At 50.8% G+C, this 11,881-nt stretch overlaps 1 protein-coding gene across 1 annotated transcript; it reads right to left on the bottom strand.

Annotated features, from left to right (window-relative positions):
* Positions 1-10,594, bottom strand: TLCD2 (TLC domain containing 2). The gene is given in 11 exon segments (XM_037022779.2): positions 1-3,055; positions 3,057-3,161; positions 3,163-3,211; positions 3,214-3,315; positions 3,318-3,375; positions 3,909-4,089; positions 4,204-4,284; positions 4,458-4,518; positions 4,521-8,404; positions 8,786-8,842; positions 10,461-10,594. Coding segments are annotated over 9 exon segments (1,260 nt in total). The 5' UTR covers positions 5,038-8,404; positions 8,786-8,842; positions 10,461-10,594; the 3' UTR covers positions 1-2,949.
* Between the last annotated feature and the right edge of the window lie 1,287 nt (positions 10,595-11,881).

Raw genomic sequence — 11,881 nt, 5'->3', positions numbered from 1 at the left:
GTAGGTCAAAAAGGTGGCGCCAAGAGGAGACCTTCCCATAGCAAAGCTTCCACAATCCAGCATTACATTGTAAACTGGGCCACCACTGCAGCCAAGAAAAGAGACTCAAAGTAACCACAGGTACAAAACACTGATGCGATTATTTGCAGAGCAATTTATTTATGATCAGGATAGTGTTCTGAGACCTTAAAATATCAGCATCCCCCAGCCAGGAAAGTCCTTCCCCTGTTCCAGAAGACAAACAGTTTATTAGCCAATAGCTCAGTAGGTATGGAATCAGTAACTGGGCAACGGCGAGGTCTGAACAGGCTGCCGTCACAGTGACCAAACTCACTGTATCTAAGGTAGCATCTGCCCACCTCTGCGTTTTCTGAGCCTCTTTCTAAGGTTCTATTTAGCCATGCCTCTCTGATTTTCTTCATCTGTATTTGGTCCACACCATCTGTAACTGACCTAGTTGATGAGATAACCATTTAATCAGTTACAGTCACAATCTAGTCCTGCCTTCCTAAAGTTTCACTGGGCCACCATGATGGAAATCGGCACGTGATCCAAAACTCTTCAGACGTTCACTCATGTCCTGTCCCCACAAGTAGCTCACCTCACCCTTCACAGACAGGTTTTACTACTTGACCCACAGGAACAATCTTACTTCCCTAATGGTCAGGTTCCTGGGCACCTCTCACAGATACTATCAAGTATTACCAGGATCACTCGGACCATGAATTTATGAGAGTGGCAAAAGGAAAGGTGCAGGGCTTCGAGTCAATCGGTATTGACGTCAACACTTTAGAGAACAGATTTCCCCATGGGTTTGCCACATTTCTTTTTCTTTGAAAACTCAAGACAATGTTTTTGTTAATCAAGGTGTTCAGTTAAGATGGCAAATTGAGTTTTGAAGATACAACTTCTATTAAGGACAAACTGACAGAATTCTACTATTTTTCTATCACAACTTCCATACCTTTGCCTCTCCGGTTTACTCTGATTACATGTAAAGCCTCTGTTCATATTTTCTGCCTGTATTTACTTCTGTCACGGTTTCTCCTGGCTCTGTTTGTTATTCCCTTTTGTGCCTGGGTTTTAACAACTCTATGATGGTGAGCTCTCACCTCCCTCTCTTTCTTCCCCTGTCTCGATTCTTTTTTCTCAATCTCTGTGTTTCCTCCTTTTCCTTGTTCCTTCCTTTGGATGTTTAATCTTTTTGTGTCTCCCCCACTCTTCCTGTGATTCTCCTCAGGCCTCTGCCTATTCTATCTCAGTGCACATCCCTGACCCTGACTGCTCCTCATCTTCCTACCAGTTTCTGCCTATCAGTTCCTGTCAGTCTCTCTGTGGGTCACACTGTAGCTGTTTGTCTTTTGTCATTCTGCCTGTTTCCAACTCAACATACTTCCTGCTTTCTTTTTCTGTCAATGAATCTTTCCATTGACTGCCTCCTTCACCTTCTGTTCTGCTTCACAGCTCCCCTGACCAGTCTCCCCCTTGTCTCCCTTTCTGCCTCTCTTTTCACTGCTGATCTGTCTGCCTCTCTTGTCCCCATGTCTCCTGGTCTCGTTGTTCCTCCTTGTCACTCGTTATTTCACTGTCTAGACTATCTAGGCCTTCCAGCCTTAGGGTCCCTTCCTATCAGCCTTTATTTCTATTTTTCTTGTCCTCTTTGTTTATGACCATTTTACCAGTTCTACAGTTTTGGTTCCTCTCAGTGTCTATGAGTCTTTCTTGATGTTGCTGCCAAGGATTCTCTATCTTGCTCTCTATCTCTCTTTGCCTCTGTCTCTTCTCTGCAGCTAATCCTTCTCTCTCTATCTGTCCCTCAGTCTACATATGTCCATCTTGATTGTCCCCTCTGTCTTTCTCTAGCTCAGCTTTTTGGCACAATTTTTTGTTTTAATCTTCCTGTCTCTTGCTTTTGTTCATGTATCTTTTCTGTGGATGATTAAGGTTATCTCTTCTGTCCAATGTTTAGTAGAATAGCAACTTAATCTCTTCTAAACTTCCTATAACCTGGATATTCTGCCTGAAAAAAGGAGGGCTCCTTACACAATAGGAAAAAAAAACAACAACAGCAGAAGTGGCAGGGGAGAAAGAGATTGTGAATGAATCCCAGAAGATGGTCAGATATTCCTTAATCCCTCTGCAGCCAAGTGGAAGCCTTCCCTCATCTGCTTCTGCCTCTGCTCTCATTCTTTCATGAAAGCCCTGGACCTTGGAAGACCCTGCACTGGGCACCCAAAATGGGCATTTGAATTCCTGCCACGGCTCTGGGCTTCAGTCTGTCCTAAGAAGACGGACCTAGCCCCACGCTCATTCCTCTAGGAATCTACATTTTCTTTGAAAAGGTTAGAAGATACTAAACAAATTAAAAATGCAAATACTGGACACAGTAGGACTAGGGTTAAGTACAAACAAATGGTGTGATTTTGAGAACTAGAGGTATCAGCAATTGTCAGGTTCTTCTGTCTCTTGGCAACTATTATGTCCTCCTGGCTATGGAGAGTACCTGCTGTGCCCTCCTCCCACTGCCTCTCTTCCCTCTAACCTCACCCCCTCCATACCACACCTATCTGATCCTAGTAGGACTTTATACCTGTCTCTGTGCTAACGTAAAGGCTTTCTGTTCCCATTGGCAGTTTTGTCTAGCTTCAGGCCTCCTGTCACCCCCTTCTGGTAGCACTGGCTGTACCTCTTGAGTTAGTTTGCTGGAAAAGGTGGTCATCTGATGATGAAATTCAGTGAACATGGCCCAGGTTCCCACCCATTCAAGAGCATCAGCATTTCTCAGATCCTAGGAATGGGCAAGTGAGGTGAATTAGCTGGAAGAGGAAATGAGATACTGAAAATCCAGCCCAGTCCTTAACCCAAAGGAGGACTATGCATTGAAGACCACCATCATCTTCTCCTGTTCTTACCTCCCCCAGGACTTGCAGAAGAGGAGCCTAAGTCTCTCTAGCCTTTTACTTTTAGGCTGAAGGTGGAATCATCCCAGGTAACACCATCACAACATATCCTGTGCCCAGGGATGGGTGGATGGGGCTGAGACCAGAGGACCTCTGACCAAAATGCAGACACACAGAGTGATGCTCATGGCATCCACAGCGACCAGCCCAGTTCCACCAAGGATGACCAGAGCAAGAGGTGCCTAGTGATCTGCCAGATCAAAACATACTCATCCACCCTAGAGGCACCAGGGAGAAAAGTGCCAGGGTTGCCAGCTGGCCACACTGAAGGCCAAGAGTGGGGCCTGGTGAGAAAGCAGCAGTTATTTCTGTAGGTGCAGGCAGGCAGAGTTCAGTTTCAGGAGCAGAGATACACAGAGAAGTCCATGTCGTAGCTGGACAGAATGTAGGTGCTAAGGCAGCTTGCTACTGGGAACTGGGCTCAGAGGTCAGAGAACCTTCCATGACCTGCCATCTTGTCCCAATATCACAGTGCTTAGGCGAGGGGCTACCAAGCATTTTGTAGCACCCCCAGAACACCAACCTTTATGCTTACTCTTATAGTGGGGGCCTCAGTGGCCTTAAAACAACCCCTCCATAGGGTGGGAGCAGCCCTGGCCCTGAGGCTGTCTTCCCTAGGGCTGCAGCATCTGCAGTTACCCTGTAACTTCCATTCCTGGGCTTTCATCCCCTTTCCCTATGTTGGTACTCCTCCTTCTCAGAAAAGCTCCATATTCAATGTTTCTGCAATCAACTGGACACCTGTGGACTCCAAGTTCCTTAAGCAGTGCTCAGACTCCCAGCTGTGGAATTCAATCCCCTCCCCTGAAATTCAGCCCAAGCTTGGGAGGATTAAGCTGGCCAACAGCATCAGAGATTCGGTAAATCATAGACAGAAAGCTCACAAGAGATTGGGGACCCCCAGGCTTAGTATGTCACACTTCCTGTCTTGCCTCTCCTGAGTCTCACCACCAAATGGTGACCGAGAAGCTCCCAGGCTTGGCCCAAGGTCTGGTTCTATAGCATGTCAGCTCCATCTGACAGAAGATAACCTGTGAGCAAGTGGGGAGAGGGTGGGACAGGCTTCCTCCAAACTGCTGCCCCTGGAGAGGAATGCCCATCCTTTCCTTCACCCAGTTCTTTAGTTTCCCTCAGTAAAGCTGCCAGAAACATTTAACCCCTGCCAGAGAGGAGGAAGGGGACCTGGAATTACCGTGGGAAGGTTGCTCCCCCACAACGGGTTCAGCGTTCCCTGGAGACTCACCCTGCTACAGCCACCATCACCAGGACCCAGGGCGGGTGGCCATGAACAGGGTCCGCGGCCATCTGAGGGTATAGCGACAACCTGTAGGAGATGGTGGTCCATGGAGCGATGCAGACCCCGGACCCCAGTCTCCCACTGTGCACACCCGCACCCAGTCGCAGACTCTCAAGGTCTGGCATAAATTCTAAAGGAACCCGCTGTGTCTTCTAATCTCAGCCTAGCCTCCACCCTCACCCCGGTGCCTTACGAACCACCGAGCAGCGAGCGCTCCGGGCCCCGTGAGCAGGCTGTGCAGCAGGGAGACACAGATGTACGCCAGTTGGAACGGTCCCGAGCAACACGCGGCGTGGGCAGCAGCTGCGGCCCCCAGTGGAGCCCCCGGAAGGCGGCGAAGGAGGTGCCTATCACGAGGAGCCCGAGGGCGCCATGGCCTGGTGGTCGCGCTAGGTCCGGATCAGTGCCCGTGCGCCCCAGCGCTCTCGGCCCAGGCGCATCCAACACCCACTGCGAGTACTGTGAACTCCGGTTGTGCCCCTGGGCTCCCCGCACCCCACCCGCCCCGCGTTTGGAATCTACTGTAACTTTTACCGGGCTCGTCCACGCCCCCATCCCTGGGCTGGGCGGTGATTGGAGCAGCCGTAGAGCCTCCGCCCCTGGAACCACGGCAACCAGATCGCGTCCCGCCCTAGTAGGGGTTGGTGGGCTCGGGGCTTCCAGAGACCAACCAGTGAAACAGACTTCCGGGATGTCAATAGGAGACTCCCCCACCTCCCGGTGTCCTAAACCCCTCGGAGCTCCGAATCTCAATTGACATCCCCAGAGGCTCCGCCCCATTAACTTTCACGTCTTTTCCCTACTCTTAACCTCTTACTTGCAGGTCACCACCCCTCCACCACCGCTCTGGCAGCCCTTAAGAAACCAGCGCATGTTCGCTCCCACTTGCTTGAACCTCGCCACCGCACTGCCCAGCACCAGCCCCCGTCTCAGTGGTGGGGGAAGGTGTATTTCACTTTCTGGGGAATGGAGCCAGCTCATTCTACTTCGCGCAGTTTCCAGATTCTTAACACATCCCAGCAACTCTACTGTTCCAGTTCTGCCCCCTTACATAGCACGACTCAAACGGAATAGCAGCTCCCATTTTGGAGAAGCGACCGCTGGAGACTCCTCCCCCAACCTTTTTTGGGAGCCCTACAGAGGAGCCCTACTCTTAGGAAGGGATGGCAAAAGGGTACAGCTCTAAACTTCGGCCAGCACCCCTTCCCCAGGGCTGGGCACCCGTTAAGTGAATAGGAAAGTATCTCTTCCAATCTGAGGAGGCAAGGAGAGGTCACACAGGGTCACCTCAAGGTTGGGGAAGAATAAAAAAACAAAGACCAGTCAGTGCTTTCAGCAGCAGGACCTGTTAGTATTCTAGAACCTTTCAGCCTGGAGAGGAAAATCTTCCCCCATCTCCTGAGGAGTGACAGGTTTTTACTGTTTTCCTCCAGTCTTCTTCCACACCTCTTTAGCTGGCTTACAGCCAGAATCAGGGAGCTGTTTCCTGTACAGGGAGAGGGTTGACTCCAGCTACTCCATAAGAATGAGGTCATAAACCAATTGTGCTCCTGCAAACATCTGAAGAGTCCCCTTTCTCCACCAAAACCCCACTAAGTTCTCCAACGGGCTAGAGGCATCCTTTCATTCTTCCATGCCTAGCTATCCAAGTTTTGTTTTGTTTTTAATTACACTGATTCTTTTACATTTTATTATATGAAAACCATACACAATTAATGTAGAATATTTGGAAATTACAGACAAACCAAAGAGGAAAATTATAATTACTGTATCCCACCATCCAAAGATAACCACTATTTCAACATTTTGGAGTATATCCTCAGTCTTTTTTATGTTTTATGTACACAAGTATACATCCATATTAAAAAAAACAAAACTGAGATCACATAATATATGCCATTTTTATAACCTTTTTAATATTCAAAAAGTATTTTGCTTTTGAGTCAAAATGTTCCTCTACACGACTTTTAATGGCTACACAATATCCCACCATCTGGATGGACATACAGTAATTTACTTAAGCAATCCCCTATTGCAAATTGTCATTACAGTAGAAAAGAAACAAATTCCCAATCAGACAGTTGCTTCCTGTTTTTCTCTATTGCAATGCTGGGATGAACATCTTAGAACTAAATCTTTATTTTCTTAGGTTATACCCCCAAAGTAGACTTACAATGTCAAAGACCACAGAAACTTTTAAGGTGTTTGACACCTATTACCAAACTGACATCCAGGAAAGCTGTACCAATTTGTACCCAAATATGTAATGTATCGGAGTGTTACTTTAGTACTCCTTTGCCAATATTGGGTCTTATTTTTTTCCTGTTATAGTTTTGCTAAGGGTAAATGCTTCCAGGTATATTTGTCTTTCTTCAATTACTAATGAAGCACATTTTCCATGATTTTATCCATTTGAACTTCATTTATGAATTTCCTGTGTATGTCCTTTCACAGCTGGCTCTTGCTCCTTGAAGCTGCTTTTATAAAAATTACAGGGTAGGGGAGAGATGGAAGTAGGAGAATGAAGCCTCTCTCTGATGGAGGCAGAAAGACTGGAGAGAAATGGTGAATATAGTAGATGGCTGGAAGCTTATCCTTGATGACAGCTGGCTATCCTCCATCATCCTCTGACGCTCCTGGCCTCTATGGGCCCTCTATGCAGGATGCCCAGATAGGGCATCTCTGTGCTCTCTGGGCCTGCTCCTTCACTGGTCTTCTGCCTGCCTCTGAGTTCCCAGGCTGTTCCTCATCTCTGCTCCATGATAGGTGAGGATGGCAGAGCCACAAACCCAAGGCTGGAGGGAGACACTGGCCAGTGAAATGAGGGGAAGAAAGGATGGAAACAATGTCCAAGGACAGAGTGATCTTTGTTGCAGCCTGTAAGTGGACTCGGTCTACCCACCTGCTCTACCGTACAGTCCCAACATAAGCCAGCTCTCGATATACTCTCCCCTATATCTGTTTCTCATAAATGGAGAATAGGACCCAGCTCCCTGCACACCTCCTACTCCAAAACAGAACAGTGGGGGTGGCAGGCTTACACTGCCTGATGCCCCAAAGGGAATCACATCCAGCAATCCACCTCTCCTGGTTGCTGGAGGGGAGAATTTCCTGCCTGCACAGGCCTGAGCTGTCTCACACATTAATCCTAGAAAGCAAAGTGAGCAGCAGCAGCTGGAAGCCCATCAGAGGCCGCAGTCCTGCACTGGGTGGCAGGGGAAGCCTAGGTCCATCTTTGCATGGTGGGAAGTCAATGTAGAGACGGAGTTCCTACTAGCCCCTGGCATTGGTCTAATCCCAGCCCCTCCCTCCAACTACCCCCCTCTCCAGTTCCTGGGGTTATGGTCAGGGATGGGGGAGGACAATAGCTTATGTGAAAAGCTGTTTTGTTCCCACCCACAGTGGGAGGAGAGCCCAGGCTCAGAGTCTGCACAAGTGGGCTTCTGATTCCCTGGTGCATACTCAACTGTGTGATTACCCATCTCACAGGTGGAGAAGCTGAGACAACAGGTCTCAGGATTCCACATATAGGTGACTATCTCTGACTCTAGAGTCTGAGCCAGTCTAAGGAAATTCAGGGAAAGGTAAGAGCATGGGGGCAACAACTAGGTTCAGTACGACCTTTTTCCTGAGGAGGAATCTTATCAGGAAAATCTTTGGACCTCAGCTGGAAAGGCCAGTAGGAAAGAATGAGAGACAAGGAAGGAGGGTCAACAATGGTTATCTGGGTAAAGGGGTAGACAGAGTTTTCTGTGCTCCACTTCTTCCTATTACCACATAAAGACCAACTAACCTTGCTTGGGTAGTCAGAACCATCTATCCCTTCATTTAGCCAGGGTCTTTAATCTAGAATTGTTCTCTCTATTGCTGGGCCACTCTGGGAGCAGGCTCTCCAACTGAAAAGAGCTCATTTCCCCCAAAAGTATCATTACTCCCCCTGTCATTCCAGACTTTCCCAACCCCAGTTCTGTCACCTTCCAGATGAGGGGGAAAGCAGCTCCTCTCCTCTTCCTCCTCCTCCTCCTTGAAGCCAGGGGCAGAGGGCAACAGTTCTTCAACTGGCAGCTTTAGCTGGGTCAGGACATAAAGCTTGCCACTGAAGAACTACTGCAGCTCAGCCAGGTGAGGAAGTGGGAGGTACAGGCTCCTAAAGGGTAAGGGAAGAAAAATGGGAAAGATCTGAGCAGCGCAATGTCATAGGAACACTGTCTCACTGGCCACTAAAGTCCAGTCCCAGCAAATGCTCAACCTTCTAATGAAGAATTCTTAGCTTTGACCTGGGCCTGCAGGAGCTGTTAACTTCAATGAGAATCAAGAGGCAGTTCTAAGCATACTAAGCATACTTCCTTGCTCCTTTTCCCAGAACTGAAGGCTGTAGAAACCAAAGCCTGCTCTCACTCCGCCCCCTCCTCCACCCCGCCCCAGCTACCCACAGAGGACCCTAGCCTCCTCAGCATTCAGAGAGCAGAACCTAGAACCCTGCACACACCCATTCAGTCACCCAGGGATATTAGGTGAGAAGTTGTACCTCAGGTCCACAAATGTGAGTTCAGTGCTCAGCCCAACTTGTTTCCAGTGATTTCAGCTAGAAGAAGAGTTTTAGGGGTCTACATCTGGGGAAGAGTGAGGAAGGGAGGAGGTCTAGAGTTTGGAAGGTCAGTAGAGGTTTCCTGGGACTGAGAGGAGAGGACAGGGTACCAAAGGCTGGATGGGAGGGAGGTATGGCAGGGTGGATGGGCAGCTTCCCCAGGACTCTCAAATGCCAGGCATTCCGTTTGCGCATTCCGGGTACATCTGGTATGAATTCCAGCCTGTCTGCCGGCCCCTCCATGTCTGAACTTTGTTCCAAGTTCCAAGCCCCGCCCCCACAGTTCCAACGCATGAATCAGCAGGAAAAGCCGGGCCACAGCATGGCCCAGGGAGGGGGCTGGGGGCGTGGCAGGCTCCAGGGCCCTGATCTAGGGAGGGACGGTCTGTGCTGACACTTAGTCCAGGGGCAGGGCCCATTAACTCTGAGGGTCCAAGGCGGTGGTTCTGCCTTGAGACTTCTCTACTCACAAAATAAGATTATGGTGGCGGTGGGAGGGTTTCAAATAACAAAACCCTCTTGTGAGGCAAAAACTTTATGGTATCTTTCTTCCCCCAGGTGACCAGTTTAACTTCTTCCTAATCCTGAGCTGGGCTCCATTCAGCCCAAAGGACTCAGCGGCTGCCGAGAGTCTGTGCCAAGCAGGTGCCCTTGGCTGCAGGGCGGGGTGGGCCCAGGGCACTGACCCTCTGACCAGCTGCTCCATCAACCCTTTGGCACCCTGACAACCCCCAGCCCAGTGTGACAGCCAAGATGACAGGCCAAAAGAGTTGGAGGCTGTAACTAGGGCCAGAGGGAGGTGGGGGCTATAGCCTAGCCAGAGGCTACAGGGAGGGGCCAAGAGTTGGCCGAGAGGTGGGGAGGGAGCCCAGTGATGACTAACCCAGGCGCCCCACCCAGCGAGCCGGCTTCCCAGGCGGTCAGGGCCAGGCCTGGACTAGGGGCCCCACAACCAGACAGGCTTGGGGGAGGTGCAGAGGTGACCTTCTCTTGGCCCAAGACAGCCAGTTAGACTGGGCGGTGTGGGGGTAGAGTTTCCAGGTCCTCCTCCTGCCCGCTACCCCCACTAACCGCGGTGAAACCATAACCTTTGGGTTGCATAAAGCCCCCGCACCGCCGCCCCCTACTCCTTCCTCCTCCCCCCTTACATAACATCCCCTGGAGGGAAGGAGAGGAGGGGCCGGCCCGCCCAGAGACCCCTTCTCTGCCAGGGCGCTTAACTGGCCCTGATTTAGTGAGTGTCGGCAAAGGCAAAGCACCTCCCCGCTAGCCTACCGGTCCAAATCAATCCTCCAAGGTACAAGGTGAGAGTCTGGTTCCCGTATCCTCCTACCAGAAGGCTCAGTGGTTAGCCGCCCCCAGACCTCCAGTTCCTCGTCTTCTTCCCGACTACTCCGCAAAACCTTCCAACACGACTCTGTCCTGGAGTCTCCTTAAACCTCCTGACACTCTACTCCAGCTAATCCAGGCCCCTCTCCCCCGAGCGCGGGTGCCCTCGCCGCCCCCTCTTCTCTCCCCCGGAAGGGCAGGGTGTGGCCGCCAGGACCCTACTTTCCCCCATTACCCTTTTAGCATGTTTCCCTCCTGTGAGGCCGGAATCCCAGCTCACACCCACCTGGTGCTGGGTGGGTGAGGAGGGGGTGCTGAGGTTACGGGAGCAAATCAGTGCGTCCGTTCCCCACGGCCGGCGGCGCTCTCTCTTCCCAGCGCCCAGCACACACCGGCTCCAGTCTCCGATCAGCTGGCGGCGTCGTGACGCACAAGAGGCGATTGCACCGCCCAAGGCCAATCACCTCCCACTGCTGGGCAGCGTGACCACACCCACTCGGGGGCGCTAGCCCTTCGCCTTGGTCCCGCCTCTCCGGCCTCCTTAGTTCTGATTGGCAAGGAGGCCCCTCGCTTTGCCTGGAGGAATTGCACTAAGCCACGCCCACCAACTCACGAGTTAGCCAATAGGTGAAAGGGTGTGGCTCAGCCCGCAGCCTAGATTGCTCGCTTTGAAGAGAACTACGTCAAACCAGAGTCCTTAAGAGCAGAAGGAAGTGAAGGCGCGTGTGTTTGCAGTGCACACTGGTCAATGTAGTTCTCGGTCTGACACCCCGTTCCCAGAATCCAGCGCGCTCTGTGAGTTGGCATTTTTAAACTCATCTCTGAATTCATCCCGGCGAAGTCCTTAAAGGGCTACAGCCCCTCCTTTTCGGAGCCATGAGTGCTTCTTCTAGACAACCCCCAAACGGATTTGCTGACCTCTACAGGAGGCCACAGCTCTCTAAGGAAAGGTGTAGCAGACGAAGCAACAGGAGTGGGTGGAACTTAGCTCCAAGGGCAGCTGACCCTTGCATTAAATGAGGAATCTTGAGGGCTTTGGGGAGAGGGTGGACTGCCCTCCCCTAGCCCCAGCTTTCACTGTTGAGATCTAGTCCACCCCTCTTGGGAGGGCCCTTCCTAACCAGGAGACTTATAGATGTCTCGTCCTAGTCGCAGAGAGACAAGAGCCTCTCAAAGTAGCAGCTTCTTAACGAAGGATTCATAGCACAGTCCTCACCTGAGGGCAAAAGAAAGGCTTGTGGTCAGAAACTAGAGGATGGGACGTGCCGAGCTGCATCTGGTCAGCCACCCTATCCTCCGCCTAATACCCCAATTCTGTCCCGCCTTCCAAAAGCTTTTTACTGACCCAGGCCTATTTAGGGAAGAGATTACAAAGGTGGAGGCCAATGAAGAGGCTGCTCTTTCCCCAGGGACCAATCAGAGCCTGGGGGGGGACAAAATCTGTGAAGAACCCAATGACTTGGCAAAAGCTGCTGAACCACTTATTTAAAGGGGCAAATCTGGGACCCACTCCAACTCATCAGAGCCCCACCCCCACCCCAACCGCCAAAGAGGAACGTGTGGACAAGTGTCCTCGACTTTTCCGTGTTACCAACCGAATTGAGGACTCCACCAAATGACTATGGTTTCTAGCAGCTACAGAATTCTGAGCCTGTGTTCAGAACATTGTGCCTTTAAGACACTTCCTGCCTTCCACCCTAGTAACAG

This window comes from Manis javanica, chromosome 4 (assembly GCF_040802235.1).
Source record: "Manis javanica isolate MJ-LG chromosome 4, MJ_LKY, whole genome shotgun sequence".
Taxonomy (NCBI): Eukaryota; Metazoa; Chordata; class Mammalia; order Pholidota; family Manidae; genus Manis; species Manis javanica.
Note: the sequence above shows the minus strand (reverse complement) of the source record. Positions and strands in the feature narration are given on the sequence as shown.